We start from the raw sequence: 14,503 nt of genomic DNA, 5'->3' as shown, positions 1-14,503 counted from the left end.
CGATTAATGGTTTAGCATGACAAAGGAACTTTTATTCTCCTGCAAACCGATACAGCCGTGCATCACATGAAAAGAACATTTCACTAAAATATGCACATTGTTTTATTATACAGGGAGATCTGACATATGCACAATGGTCTTCTCTGTACCTTTGATGGACTGCCGCTTGGGCAAGATGGTGACTGCTCCCTCTGCCATCTCCTCCTGGTGCACAACCGGAGAGATCTTTGAGCCCCAGCTGTCCGAACCCACCCAGATAAAATGACCTGTCTGGTTGGCCTTTTTGGCTGCATGGAGTAGCCTCCTGCAAAGGTGAGTAAACAGATGTTGCCATGGATAAGGTCAGCATCCCGCAGGCTCCACTTTGATTTTGTTTTGCAATTCATTACACAGTGGTCTGGCAGAGCTGGACTGAAACGGCTGTGTTCCCACATGTCTCTGCCCCGTCTAGTGCAGTCGTGTTTATCGAATCTTCAAAGGAGTGTTATGTAGCTATTACCACGCCTTACCTAATATCGTCTTCGCTGGCAAAAAGTATGACAACTCTTGCATTTGGGTTCTCTCTGAGTCGTCGGATGACCTTGTCAAACTCTCCTTGCTTGGGCTCCCGGGGAATCTTGACAGACTGGGAGATACAAACACCCCCTAAACACACAGAAAGTTATACATGTCAATGTGATCATTAAGAGAGGAATGCTTAGAAAACTAAAACTGAGATGGTGAAAGGCTGCATTAACCGGCAGGATAATTGGCTTCTAAAAGAAAGAAACAGCCTGGCTGTGAGAGTTTCTTAATGTAAGCCCTTTTCTTTATCTACAGAATGCCATTTAGCAGTTTTGTGGGACTGTAAATTATGTGACAATGTGTTGTAGTGTGTATGTTGTTGCTCTATTATTATGAACAGGGAATACATCTCTGTACATTCCTATGTGGATTTAGCCAAGACTTTATTTTGAAAGGTACTCATTACACATTTTTGGTGTAACATTTCTTACTTTTTCCATGGTTCCATAAGTGATGCTATTGTATTTTTATGGAGTTATATATGTTTTCATGTATAGTTTGGGCACTTTCCTTTAATAGGTCATGTTCTGTGTTTAAAACGATACTTACTTGGGAAATTCCCAAGTATTTTTTGGAAATTCCCAAGTATTATTTTTAGCTAAAGTTGCATTTAATTTCATGCTTAAACCTGTTAATGAGAGCAGAGGTTTGTGGAGGCATGTGTGTTGCAGGGCTGCTGTGTAGCTTGTGATGCTAGAGCGTACTGTTATGACGATGTCTGCTAGAATGGAGCATTTAATGACCGTTTACGGTACACATTATGCAAGAGAGACTCTGTGAATGCTTTCGGTCTGAATCCCTGCTTAGACCCACTATGCACTCACAATATGACCAATTCTTTGAGTCCTTGCAAAAGCAGATTGAAAAGTAAACCCAAAAAACCCCAAAGGATGTTGTGATGTGTTTTTGTGCAGTCGAAGCAATGTTTCCAGTGCTTCTCCAACAGGATTTCTATGGGGAGATTTAGAGTGCCTCAGTGTGGCATGTTTTTTGAAGGATTGTTTCCTAGCATCCTGCAGCTCTCAGGACAGTGGGGACACAGCCAAGACATATCGTTATACACTAGATACTGTATAGAAACACACTGTACCCATCAGTGTTATAGATGGAGACCAGAGTCAGGGAAGCTAAACTTAACTTAAAAATAAATAACTATTTGCCAAAGTAAGTCTGTGTTTATTAACAGTGTCAAACAAAAGATTAACTCCACAGCCTGACACAGTTGTTCTCCAAAAAGCAATCAGAGGAAAATAAAATGATTGAACAATCAACTGCAAATTAATTAAAGTTACACCTCCCTCTCTATCAGCTGAGTAATGTAGTAACAACAACAGCAAAAAGGCTTTTACCATTGTTATTTTAGTACTTGCTAATTATTGTCCTGTGTGTGTGTTTGTGTGTGTGTGTGTGTGTGTGTGTGTGTGTGTGTGTGTGTGTGTGTGTGTGTGTGTGTGTGTGTGTGTGTGTGGCAAAACTGTGGCCTAGAATCCTATTATTCTGCAGTCTTCCACCCTGGTGCCCAGCTCAATGAGAGGGCAGCGAAATCCCGATTTAGATGTCTAAAAAAGTTTTGAGGTCTGAGACAGAGACAAGACAGTAAACTGTCTTGCACAGCTGTCACCAATCTTGTTACTGTAAATTTGAGAAGGTCAGACAGAATTTCTGACCCAGTCCTCACACAAAATTTTGTCAGCAAAAAAAACCTGAAACAATCCTGCAATGAGAAGGTTGGTGACAAAAGAAATCAACGCATGGTTGCTGTGCCCAACTAATTTTTTCCAAAGGTATAATCTGGCCCAGTAAAAAAACATTTTCAGCATAGATACAGTAAATACACATGCAACAGATTTTGTAAACTTCTCTTTCCTCTCAAGCTCAGTTTGGACTAAATTTGGTTTAAAAAAACAATGTTGGGATAAAGGCAGGACAGCAGGATATCAAGATCCCGCCCCACCTGGGCTGTATCTTTTTAGTATGTTCATAATTGCATCAAAAAGAAAAGAAACTAGATGAAAAAGCCCTCCATTTCAGCCGTGCAGACAGGTTAGGTTTTTGTAGTTTTGTACTTACTGCTTGCCACAAAATAAAGAAACTTTAACTACACCACAGCCTGAAAATTAAACTATAAATTTGCAAACCTATTGAATTAGCGCTGGTCTCACACTACAGTAAAAGGATAACATTGCACCACTGCTTTTAATACCTCATAATAATTTTACTCTCAATTATTTGTTACAACAGCAGAAAACAAGCACCTTGTTTGCAGTACTAAGAGCAGATACATTTCAGCACAGGTGACCACCACTGTAGTGCCAAGATGTACTGAGGGAAATGCCAAAAACATACCGTTATATTTTTTGTCAAGATTTATAGACTGTTTATTAGACAGATTAAGAGTGCCATTTTGTTTTTGTTTATTCATCCAGTCTGATGTGTTCATTTTAGCAAGTTAGCCAGTTTCTGAAAGGAGGGTTATTTTAACCTGACGCGCCAGATGGTTTGTTAACACAGAAACATCTAAAAGAAGCCGTCATTGGAAACTGTTTGGGAAAGGGCAGGCACTGGGCACTTTCCAAAAAAATACCTATAAAATACCTATATTTTCCCACGATTTTGCATGATCTCATGATATCTCGAGAATCCAGCTGCCATGCAAGGTAAGGGTTATTTTGCTTTGTACAGCACGTAATATTCAGTAGAAACAAAAGCTGTGGTAGTGATTGCTAAGAGCAGTAAATGTTTTTCATGATGACCAAAGAAATCGGCTAAATTAAGAGTTGTTATATGTAAGTCAACGACCTGTACAGCTCTGTCAATTTCTAGCTACAGTAGGCAGCTAGCTATGTAGGAGGAGACCACCTGCAACGCTCTGATTGGTCAGTTGTTCTTCTAACTGGGGGAAAAACCCATCAATAAGCACAACAAGATTTGGTAAGATGATTTAAGGGTGAAACTGGGTTAAAGGATTTGTACATTGCTTATTAATAAACATGAACAACTAGGTTTGGATAAATGGTTTCCAGTGCAGCACTATCAAGTCCCGTGTTCTGACAAAGCTGTTAGGAAGCATTTGAGGCTGCTTCAGTTTTTTTAAAAGGTTTCTCTGAAGCCTGTATTTCCTTCTGGACATTTATTACAGATTTTGACAGGAAGTGCATCATGTGTTTGATCCTAGAAGTAATGTTTGGTATCCCTAAAAATCACACTTTTACTGTCTGGATGCTTTTCATCATCTTTTAGTTTATGGGAGACTGCTTCAGGGAGTGTGTGTCTTGACGGCAGTCATGAGAGCATTTCATCACTTCAGCCATTTGTGTGTGTTGATGACCCACTTGTCAAGTTGACTCAAACAGGCTCGATTATCGTTCATTTTGGGTTGTTTACTTAAATTGATGGTGTTAGATAAATGAGAAGCGTGCAAACCACGTCGTCACTTTGCAGTTTTTCCACATGTCACAGCAGAAGACTATCCTGGGGTTGTTTTAACAATGTGTTCACTAAAATTAATGGAAACTAATAGTGACAAATAGCTGCTGCAGTGTCAGGACAACCACAGTCATGTAATCTGTATTTGCCATGACAGCTAAGTGGCTTTCTTTTTCTGTTTTTCATTTATATTTAGATGCCTTCCAGATAACAACCGTCATACTGTGTGTGAGGTCAAGACAAGACATCAACAAAAGATGCATTTCTTTTGTATTTGAATTTTGTGAACAAAAGCACGAAATCAGATTATGTCACAGTGCCCCTACCTTGCAATGTTAACAAAAGTGAAAAATAACTTGCCTATCTGCCCTGTGATTCCAATCCGGTCCAAAATAAATGGGTTCTTCCGTGGCCCATGCTACATCCTTCCAGCAAGTTTCATGAAAATGGGGCAAGTAATTTTTCCATAACACTGCTGACAGGCAAACAAACCAAATGAAATCTTTACTGTTAGAAAGTTGAAAATTACTTTATTTATGTAAAGGAAAACACACAGTTCAGGTGACAATTCAAAAAATCTAATGGAACATAATGCAGTAAGGCTCTCAGGCATTCCGTGTTGCTTTCAAATATGTATTCTTCTATAGATCATCTTTTCTCCTATAATGTTATCCCTGCTCGGCCAACAGACATAAAGCCTGACTCAAAGGATGTACATTTCCGGGATAGAGCCTGACTCTAGAGCCCTCTCTCCTCCCTCTCTACCTGATGGGACTTAGCGCCAACCAGGACTGTTGTGAATGGTATTAAAGAAATACAACAAGCCAGAGTGTTTTTTCCCCCTATCTCAGAATAGATAGGTGGTGTATCCAGACCATACTCCAGCGCTGACAGAGCGCTGTGGAGATAGGTCCGGGCAATGCGAGACGCACGCAGGCATGAATTAACTTTCCGTCCTCTTTTGTGTCTATTGTTTGGTGAGGTAACCTCTTCAAATGTGCACGTGGCACCTGTTCACATCAATGATACATTAGTTCATTTTATTAAATGTGTAAAACCCTGGACTTTAATAGCTTTCTATTTAAACAGGAACTTTGGTGTCACTTCCTTTATTCTGCCTGTAACAGCCCATTTCCCATTTCATGGCTTTCATGTAATAATTCAAGGTGAAACTATAATTTCCTGCATACAGTCAGGACTTATAAAAACAGCAGTGAGCTTTCTAACCTTGCAGCAGTCCTTAAAAAAAAGACAGCTTTTTAATTCCACTGAATACAATGCTTTTTCATCTGTGCTCTAATTTGAATGCATTATGTAAAGACCTCTTTATCAGGGAGTAAAGTTATTCAGTGAAAAAGACAGATGTCTTCATGCTGAATACAGATAGCACTAAATCACCAATAATGATCAGTTATTGCTGGATTAATGAGGTAGTCTGTCAGCAAGCAATTGCATCTTGTAGATCTTATATGAACTGAGGTAACGTGACATTTTATTTTATAATGTTCTCAGCAGCTGTACTGGGGTTTTACAAATGGAATGTGAACTGCAGAAAAGTCAGAAAAGTTCATGGAAGAGTTGAAGTACCGAACTGACAAAATTCAAAGATCATGAGAAACTGAAAGTAACTTTGTCTGTGATGGTTTTAACCTTCCTGCTACATTTACAACACAAAGAGGAATCTTCTAGGTTTGCTGCTGGCTTGCTTTGCATCAGGTTGTTTTTCATGGATATGTGAGGAGATTTAAAATAATCTCTTCCTATAAATTATTTCCTTTTCGTGCCAAGTGTATACTGTGTAACTTTATCTGCCTCTGTGGGTCTGACATGCCAGAAAATAATTCCCATCCAACAATGCCTTTTGTTTCAAAATACATTTCCAATATTTCCTCTGCAAACCCTGTGCATGAAATAAGCATCAGCCTTGGGAAGGTTCTGAGGCAAATAGGCAGTGGGAATGTGTGACTTTTTCTAGTGCAGCATTTAAATGTTAGTAAACTTTTTGTTTGTCTGTTCTATTGTTGTTTTATTCTATGTTATATTATTTGACTTTACTTTTGCCTAATTATATTCACAGAGTCTTGCACACTTGATTATGTATCAAGGCATACTGTTTCTACCTTCCCTGCTCTACCTGTAAAGCACTTTGGGTCAACTGTTGTTCATTTAAATGTGTTATACAAATTAAATGACTTGACTTGACTATCAGCATGGCTGGTTGTAGAATGTAATCTGTTATGCTGTGTCCATGCTCAGTTCATGTTCAATTAAACCACAGAAACACAATAATAATAAGTCTGAAAAACACAATTTGTTGTGTCTCTGCTCCACTGAGTTTCCTAATTGTTCATCTTTCCCCTGTTATTTGTTCACCACACATGTCTTTTTGTGTGTTTAGTCAGTGGAGCCACTCAAGTAAATAATTAACCAGTTGAAACGCACCATCTTGACTTCTTTGTCTTTTTCTTTTTTTGTAAAGCTCTAGATGCTTCTGACTTTACAGGGTTGTTTTATTTTTGTGCGTTCGCAGCGTGCAAAAGTTGGTTGATCTCAGACTTCAGCTTGAAATATTGTGTTAAATCAAGTCACATATGCAGTCCAATACCAGTCATGAACAAATTGAAATATCAGTCGTATGCTCAATGATGTGTGGCATATACTGTGCAATGATATTTGAAAAAGAACAATTTAGCAGAAGACAAAAAATCCAATGATACTTGATTTTCTGAAATAGGAATGTTAACAATGTTTGTCTACTTATTAAGTATCTAATCCGTATGATTTCTTATTATTATTTGTCTGTGCCACAGATATTTGTGTGACGTGGTTTGTGTCAGAGTGCAAGAGCTACTTTAAAAAAACACCACCAAGGAAAAATAAGTGAGAACTAAAAATTTGATTTAGTTATGTTAGCCTCTGCCAGCGAGGTTGTGTTTTTAGCATTGTTTGTTTGTTGGCAAGGTATCTCCAAAACTTGGCAGGCCCAGTTAGGAGGAGGACACAGTTAAGTTTCATAGCACCTACAATTATTACACTCGGGTCCAGTAGACCCAAACACCTCATATGTAATAGTACCGTGTGCAGTCATTGAAAAAAAGTTATTTTTTATGTTCTTCACAGAAAATGAGCCAAGGCCAATGAGTTTGAGTTAGAAGAAATAATGAACAGCATCATTTTTCTTTTAACAAACATTGAAAACAGGTCGCACAGACCCCGGACACCACACAAGGGTTAAATGATACTTGGTGGAGACTTTAGCTAGGGGCCAGGGAACAAGTCATTGTTTTTTTGGTGAAAATCTGGATCCAGGCACAGAACCAGGAATGTTTTAAAGGGACTATTTCACATTGCTGGATGTGCTTCTTTTTTTTTTAAGTATCCTATTATACTATATACTATATATATAGTATACTAAGCAGTTTACATCCTCACCTCTCCACAAACTATTTTTTACACATATGAAACTATAAATATAAAAAATGTAATAATCTATATTTTCATAATAATAATGGTTTAATAAACACTGTGTAATGTGAAAGAAGTTGCTCATAGTTATAAACGAATAATTATCATCCGATTTCGCAGTTCCCCCTTAACGCTATGAAGTGTTTTGGCGTCTTTCAGCTCATTGTTTCGGTTTTACGGGCTGCAAATTTCCTGTTTTTGTTCACACATACTTCACATCCTTGTTTTTTTTATTTGCAGCAGTTTCCAGCATAAACAGCTAAAAAAAAATGACTGTACGCTATTTGCCCAGCGCCAAATGACAAAGTTAGCAGCTAGCTGGAGATCATAATGAAAGCTAATGTTTCTACGTATTTGCTGCATGCGTAAATACAGTTTGCCAAAATGTTCCCCACTTTTTAAGATGATGTCAATGTTGTGTTTACAGCCTGTTCCACTGCCCCCAAGTGGCCAAAATAAATCAATTAATGCTGCTTTAAATAAAGTTATCTTTACCTAGAATCGTCTTAGTTGTTAAGGTATGATTGCACATGTAATACTCTATTTATTCTTCATTTGGCTTGCTTTTGTCTCTCCACAGCTCCATACTGGACACCATGGGCTCTTAGGACAACAGTGTCTACTGCATGTGTTGGCTAGTGTGGTGCTGTTGTATGTTAAGGGTTTTATATTGGGAGGTGTTTGTGTAGAGGACCCTATATCATGAATGCCTAACAAAAATGCATTTCAATACAGCAACCCTAACCCTATTATATTTCTATTTAATGTGAATTGTTCTTATTCTGTTGTTTATGTTGTGTTCTGCTGTAACAAGGGAATTTCCCTTCACGTCTGTGCGAGCACACTTATTTTTCAAGCTCAAAGTCATGTACTAAAATTTCCTCTCTTTTACAAAAACTAACAGTTGTAACTGCAGTTACAGCTTTAGATGGAACCCTAAAATGAATAAAAATCCAACATATGCAAAAGAGTGAACAGGGAACTATTATAATATGAACTTCTAGTGTTTGTTTTTCTGAATGTTTTGATAGATATTTGCTCACTACTCATCCCATACTGTCCTAGCATTAACACTTAAAAAAATGTATTGTACCCTCTGTGGGTTTGATGAATTTATATTTAAAATAAAATGGAACTTCTAATCCCTATTGCATGATAACATAGTGCACGTTCAGTGAGTACCCTTGTCAATGATAAAACATCTATTCAAATTCAAAGTTAAAAGTGCCATATTGCCATTTAGTGTGTTAAAAGGTTGGGCTCCAAACAGTTTTTAGACTGTTCTCTTCAGGTTTGCGGTCCACGTTGGAATGTCAAACAACAACAAAAATGGTTTAATCGCTTCTTTTGTATTTCTCTTTTAGCTTGATAGTACTTTGGTACCCTGAACAATAAAATGGAGCATTGCCTCCATCCATGGTGTTTGGATGAATAGGACATTTTGACAAATACTGCCAGTTGCAGCACTTAGGGATAAAACTCCTTCCTGTCGGCTCTTATTTTCAAACATCAAACAGAAAAATATTACTACTAATACTAATTCTCTGTGTTGCCGGCTGTATTACCAGACAAAATAAGCAATCATAGGATTTTTTTTTTTTTTTTTTAGTTAACAGTAACTTGAATTCCCAACATTGTTGTGAACCAAAATGACCTCATTTGGATCGGGCCATGGTGGAGGAGTCATAGCCTGTCATCATTTAAAAGTTGACCTTTAAATAGTATCACCTCCATCAAGCTAGTAACGGTAATGTTTTTAAACATCAGAACATGGTGCCAGAATGAATCATCCCTCAACATTTTTAGCAATGTTGAATGGACGTGTTGTATGCCATATCACATTTAAGTAAAAACAATGTGAATTTAATTACAGAGCCCCTCCAGTCTTCTGAGAGATTACCACATATATCCCCATTAACGGATGTACTTCACCACAATACCTCTTCAAAGTGCAAGACACAAAGAAAACGACATGACCGTATAATGTTCTATTTATTTTTCACCTCTCCTCTAAAGCAAGGGCAGCAGTTTCAATCAAACCAATTGACTTCAGCCTGACATCTTTCATATGACTACAGCACAGAAATGCCTTAGGCAGAGCTGAGTCTGCACACTAAGCCCAAAGAATAGGAGTGCTTTAGACTGTAGCCTACCTAATTGACTCTGTAATAGTGTCATAGTTCAGTGCCACCAAATCGACTGAGTTTTCAAGCAAGCTTTGGCAACACTGATACCCTTAAAAATGACAAAGAGGCCTCCCAGTGCAACTCAAAGTTCATGCAACAACGAGCAACAAAACAGTGGCAATGTAGCACTCAATATCACCCTCTGCATTTAGAATGAATCACTCCAAGCCAATTACATCAACACGTCACTAGATTTAAACATACCTATCCATCACGACATAATTTAAAGCAGTACTAAATATTTTCATGTGAACAATGAATAAAATGCATGTAGGTAAAAGGGTCGCTCGTAGTAACAAAGTATTAGCTCTACAAAGCATTTTAGCATCAGCTCATTGTTTTGGGTTAAAGGTTTGCAGGTTTACTTTTTTGGTTCAGTCTCAACGCTCGCATCAGCGTCATTTTCAGTTATGGCAACCACCTGGATTAAGCTAAACACCGACAGTACAATACCTGCCCAGCACATAACAGGCAAAGTTAGCAAATAGATGGTGAACATACTGTAGTGAAGCATTTAGCAGCTATAAAAGTCAGATATTCCCTCATGAGTTGGTGGAGAGCAAAATGGAGCTGAGAAATAGTGAATAAATGCTAATGTTGCTTTGTATCTGCTAGATGTGTAAGCAACTGTATGCTAATAACTTGGCTAAGGCTAAGGCCATAATTCAGTATGTCAAATGTATGTGATGTTAAGTTTGCGGTGGAGATCTGTCCCAAAGTGGCTAAGGGGGGAAACATTGTTAGTGAGAAAAATATATACTTGTTAAAGTTGTAGTAATCAACATGTTTGTAGTACTCATGTTTAAGTGAGACTTTTTTTTTTTTTCTCAAACTGAGACCTTGAGAAACTTCATACAACTGATATTCTTGTTAATTCTCTCTGGACAGCCTGGGCCTCTACCAGATTGTGTATTTCACACCTCTGACCTGTCCTGTGTAGAAAACAGCCTGCTTCTTATATTCAAAAGGTGTTAATTAAAAAGAGGGAAAAGTGTAGGCGCCATATGGAGAAGGCTACCTACTAATTTCACTTTGCTGCTCTTTCTTTTGTGTTTCTGTGGAGATGATGTCATCTTCGCAGGCTGCAAAGCTGCTCTGTTGGATCCCTCACAGGTCTACCTTTTTCTTCTTGTCAAATTGTGAAATCAAATGTCTCTTCACTGAAGAGAAAAACATATTTATTGTTTTAGTTCCTGTAGAGTGAACTCAGAGAAAATATTAGCTGGTGTGTATTTTATGCTTAATATTTTATTGGTGCTATTATGAGAGATACTGTGAGTGGGAGGAGGGGACCTGCAATAGCACAGAAAACCTCTTATGAGAGAAATGCTAAGCCTCAGGAAAGGATACGCAGCTGCTCTGGAGTATTTTTGCACCATAATTGACGTGCCACAAGCAAAATTTCCCATCATTAGAGAGACCTGTTGCCTGGGAGCACAGGAGCTTCCAAGGAGGAAAATCCAAGCCCTTAAGCTGCCATGTCTGAGAGATAACAGAGGTGCAGAATCACAACTGCAGAGATATGGGCAAAATATGCGGACAACAAACAAGCCCATTTTGCCCATTTATTATGCTGGGTTGTAGAAATCATATTGAGCGTTCTGTTATACATAATAAATTCAAACCTGGAGGAACATTTTCATAAAAAAAAAACTCTGCAAAGAAGTGCAAAATAAGTGCAACCTCAAGAATGATTTGTGGAGTAAAGTGTTTTCAAAATGACTGAATAATGTACCCAGTCTCTTTAATCCCTAACTGTCTTTGCATCCCTGCCCTTGAGACAAAGCCTGCGATGGTGCCGGTCCTAGAGAAAACCTTGACTGCAGGAGATGAAGGGCCGCTGTCCATTTGTCATCATCACCTTCTCACCAATTAAAAGCTGACAAAACAGTGCAGAGGAAGCAGCTGCTTTCATCTTCTAATTGACTGATTGATTTGCCTCTTTTTCTATCACCCTATAAGATGTTGTCATGATGCAACCCAACAGTGTTTCATTTGATTTATAGAATGCAGCTTTAGTGGGCGCACTGATGTGGGAAGGTGATACAAACACCATTTGTGAATTCATATGGTATATAAAAAAAAAACTGCCTGCCGAGGAAACAAAAAAAAAAATAAGTCAAGTGTTTTGTTTTTGATAATTTGTTGATGCTGTTGAGTCCCCGTAGAATAGATGGACAGGAATAATAATAATAAAAAAAAAACACAGAGTACATTTTCAATACGTTTATAAATATTCTAAATCTGAGACGAATGTGTGGGAGTTGTTTGAAAGATTTTGTTATCATTGCCGTTGTCTGGTTTATGTATTGAGAGATGTGTCCAGCCCGAAGGATGAGCTATTGTTTAGGTGTTTTCCATTCATCTGGGATCTGTATTCACCCCCACCCTTCAGGACAATATTGGTGTTCATGAAATAGATTTAGCTAAGACTATATTTTTTATTAGAGAGCTGTTTTCCATTCTTTGTTAAGGAAAGGTTTGACATCACGTGAAAGCATCAAACAGCTTTGTTTTTCAGTTCCTCCTCTGAGAAAAAAAAGGAAAAACACATTTTCTCAAACAAGGTTGTTCTTTGGGATTAGGTGTTTGACTAAAAAGGTTTTCTAGGACTGTTATGTTAGACTAGAGGACCCTATAATCAATATTTTGCACTGATTTATAGTATCTTCAAATTTGATCATTTCTGCTAAAGTTCATGTCTACACAACACTAAGTATGTTTACATGCACATCAATATCCCACTATTTTTCAGATTACTCAAACTCCGGGTCACTTCCTGTTGCCCCGGAACTCAGAGCATCATTTAAACCCGACAATCGCGGCAAACATTCCTTTATATACACCAACAGGAGATGCCAGTAAGACACAAAGATATATTAAACTATGCTACCTTTTAAGCTCAATAAACAGACACGTAATTGCAAAGACATGTGTTGCGTGGTTATTATAACCGTTCATGTTTGTGAAGCAAATGGCATGGTTTTAAACAGTCAGAGAATGATGTATTGATGGTTGTAGCAATTGCATATAAAACACCACAGTACTGGATGTTAAATATGTGCACAAGAAAGCTACGGGATTACTGTGGGGGATTTGATGATGGCTAGGTTAACAGATGATTTGAAAACATTGTGATAATTAACAGAACATATTGACACGCTAAACAAACATACACAGGAAACCTTTGCACTCAGTCTTTGAGAAATGAAATGGGTAACGCATTACTACCGTGACGGCAGCTTTGCGCCCCATCACAGGGTCACCCAAGAACAGGTTCACGTCTAGTTTAATGTGCACAGTGCCATGCTTAGCATTACTAAACCGCTAACATGATTGACAGGTCAGAGTGTAGCCATGCCCCTAAAGCATCCCCTGCTTTATCGTCTATTTTAAAATTAATGGGACAGTAATTTACTAAATGAACGTTAATAATGTTGTATAATTGCTTTACTTGAAAGTAAAAGTTTTGAGGCCATAAACCAGAAAATGTTAAGTGAGGTAAAAAATCAAGTGAGAAGGGCCATTTTCCCATAGACATCTATAAAAAACAGACTTCTTTTTGGAGTTGCCCCCTGCTGGAAATTAGAGAGAATGCTGGTTTAAGGCACTTCCACATAAGCTTCACTTTTCAGGCCCAGAAGTTGCCGCTTGGTTCATTGTTAGGTGGCGCCCTCTAACAAATGTACTGATTTTAACCCAAACCAATATCTTTTTCTAAACCTAACCAAGTAGTTTTTGTGCCTAAACCTAACCAAACTGTGACCGTTTCACAACATCAACAACATTTTTTAAAACCGTGACCATTACGTTTAGGTATGAGGATGGAAAACGCTGGTATTTCCTGCCATCACTGGGGGCACTAATTCATGAAACGCTCTTATGGGTCGTATTAAAGGGTAGGAACAAATTACCTATGTTTAGGTTTGTAGGACTTGTTGGAAGTAAATACCCATTAAGTAATGGCAATAAGAATCTGATATATTGGCAAAAAGATATATTAAAAGACAAACATACAGGCATGGACAAAATAACAAGAACAGCTCAGAAAACAATGCAATCTAATACCACATCTTTAAATTAATCATGAAGTTTAAAGCACACAGTTTTTGGGGAGACAAAGAAATGGTTGATTAAATATGAAAATGTAGTCCGTGGTGTTAATTTACCACATTGTTGGTGCTCTAAATAGTCTAAGCCTTATTTGCACTACTCAAAGTCACTCCATTTAAAGACTCCCTCTAATTAACTAATTTAAATCCTAAAAAGAACACTCTGTGAAAATTTGACCCACGTTTCACTAGTCTATACAGCATGTTTGGATTTGAACAGTCACACTGCATGCATACTTGGAAAAGCTGTTAAATGTGCCAGCAGGTAAACCAGCAGGACATACGGTACTCACTCATTTCAGCAGAGAATACCCACAAAGCATTTTGGCAGGTCCCTTACTCCAGCATGAGCAGAGCTTTAAAGTAATCATTATATAAACAGACAGGGACCTGATGTCTACAGAGAGTTTAACATACAGTAGTGGGGCTTTCTATGAGTATTTTGGGGTTATCAGGGCTCTCAAGTTTTGAACAGAGTTCAGAGTGAGATTTTGGCGGCAGGGTTTTGGGTGGGGACGGAGTCTGATCTGATAAATGACATAAATGTAGGCCTGTGTTCGATTGAAGAAATTCTAAGTCGACTAATGTTAGGTTGTAAAAAGTTAAAACCATGCTTATGTTTTATGTTTTAAATAATAAATTCTATGCTGCAGTCAGGTTATGAAAATAGGAATGGAATCTAGAATGACTAGCCTACTAAGGTAAAAACAGCTGGTTATTTCTCTCCCCCTCTCTTCCTGTCTTTGGTTA

At 38.0% G+C, this 14,503-nt stretch overlaps 1 protein-coding gene across 1 annotated transcript in view; it reads right to left on the bottom strand.

Annotated features, from left to right (window-relative positions):
• The window catches only part of LOC114554064 (metabotropic glutamate receptor 4), a 141,956-nt gene that overhangs the window by 53,818 nt on the left and 73,635 nt on the right, over positions 1 to 14,503 (bottom strand). The window contains exons 3-4 of the mRNA XM_028575640.1: positions 510 to 645; positions 150 to 304 (exon numbers count right to left, since the gene is read on the bottom strand). Of these exons, the coding sequence (XP_028431441.1) occupies positions 150 to 304; positions 510 to 645 (291 nt within the window). The remainder of the gene's footprint in view (positions 1 to 149; positions 305 to 509; positions 646 to 14,503) is intronic.

The sequence above is a fragment of the Perca flavescens genome, chromosome 4 (assembly GCF_004354835.1).
Source record: "Perca flavescens isolate YP-PL-M2 chromosome 4, PFLA_1.0, whole genome shotgun sequence".
NCBI classification, from domain to species: domain Eukaryota; kingdom Metazoa; phylum Chordata; class Actinopteri; order Perciformes; family Percidae; genus Perca; species Perca flavescens.
This window is presented reverse-complemented; position numbering and strand designations above follow the sequence as displayed.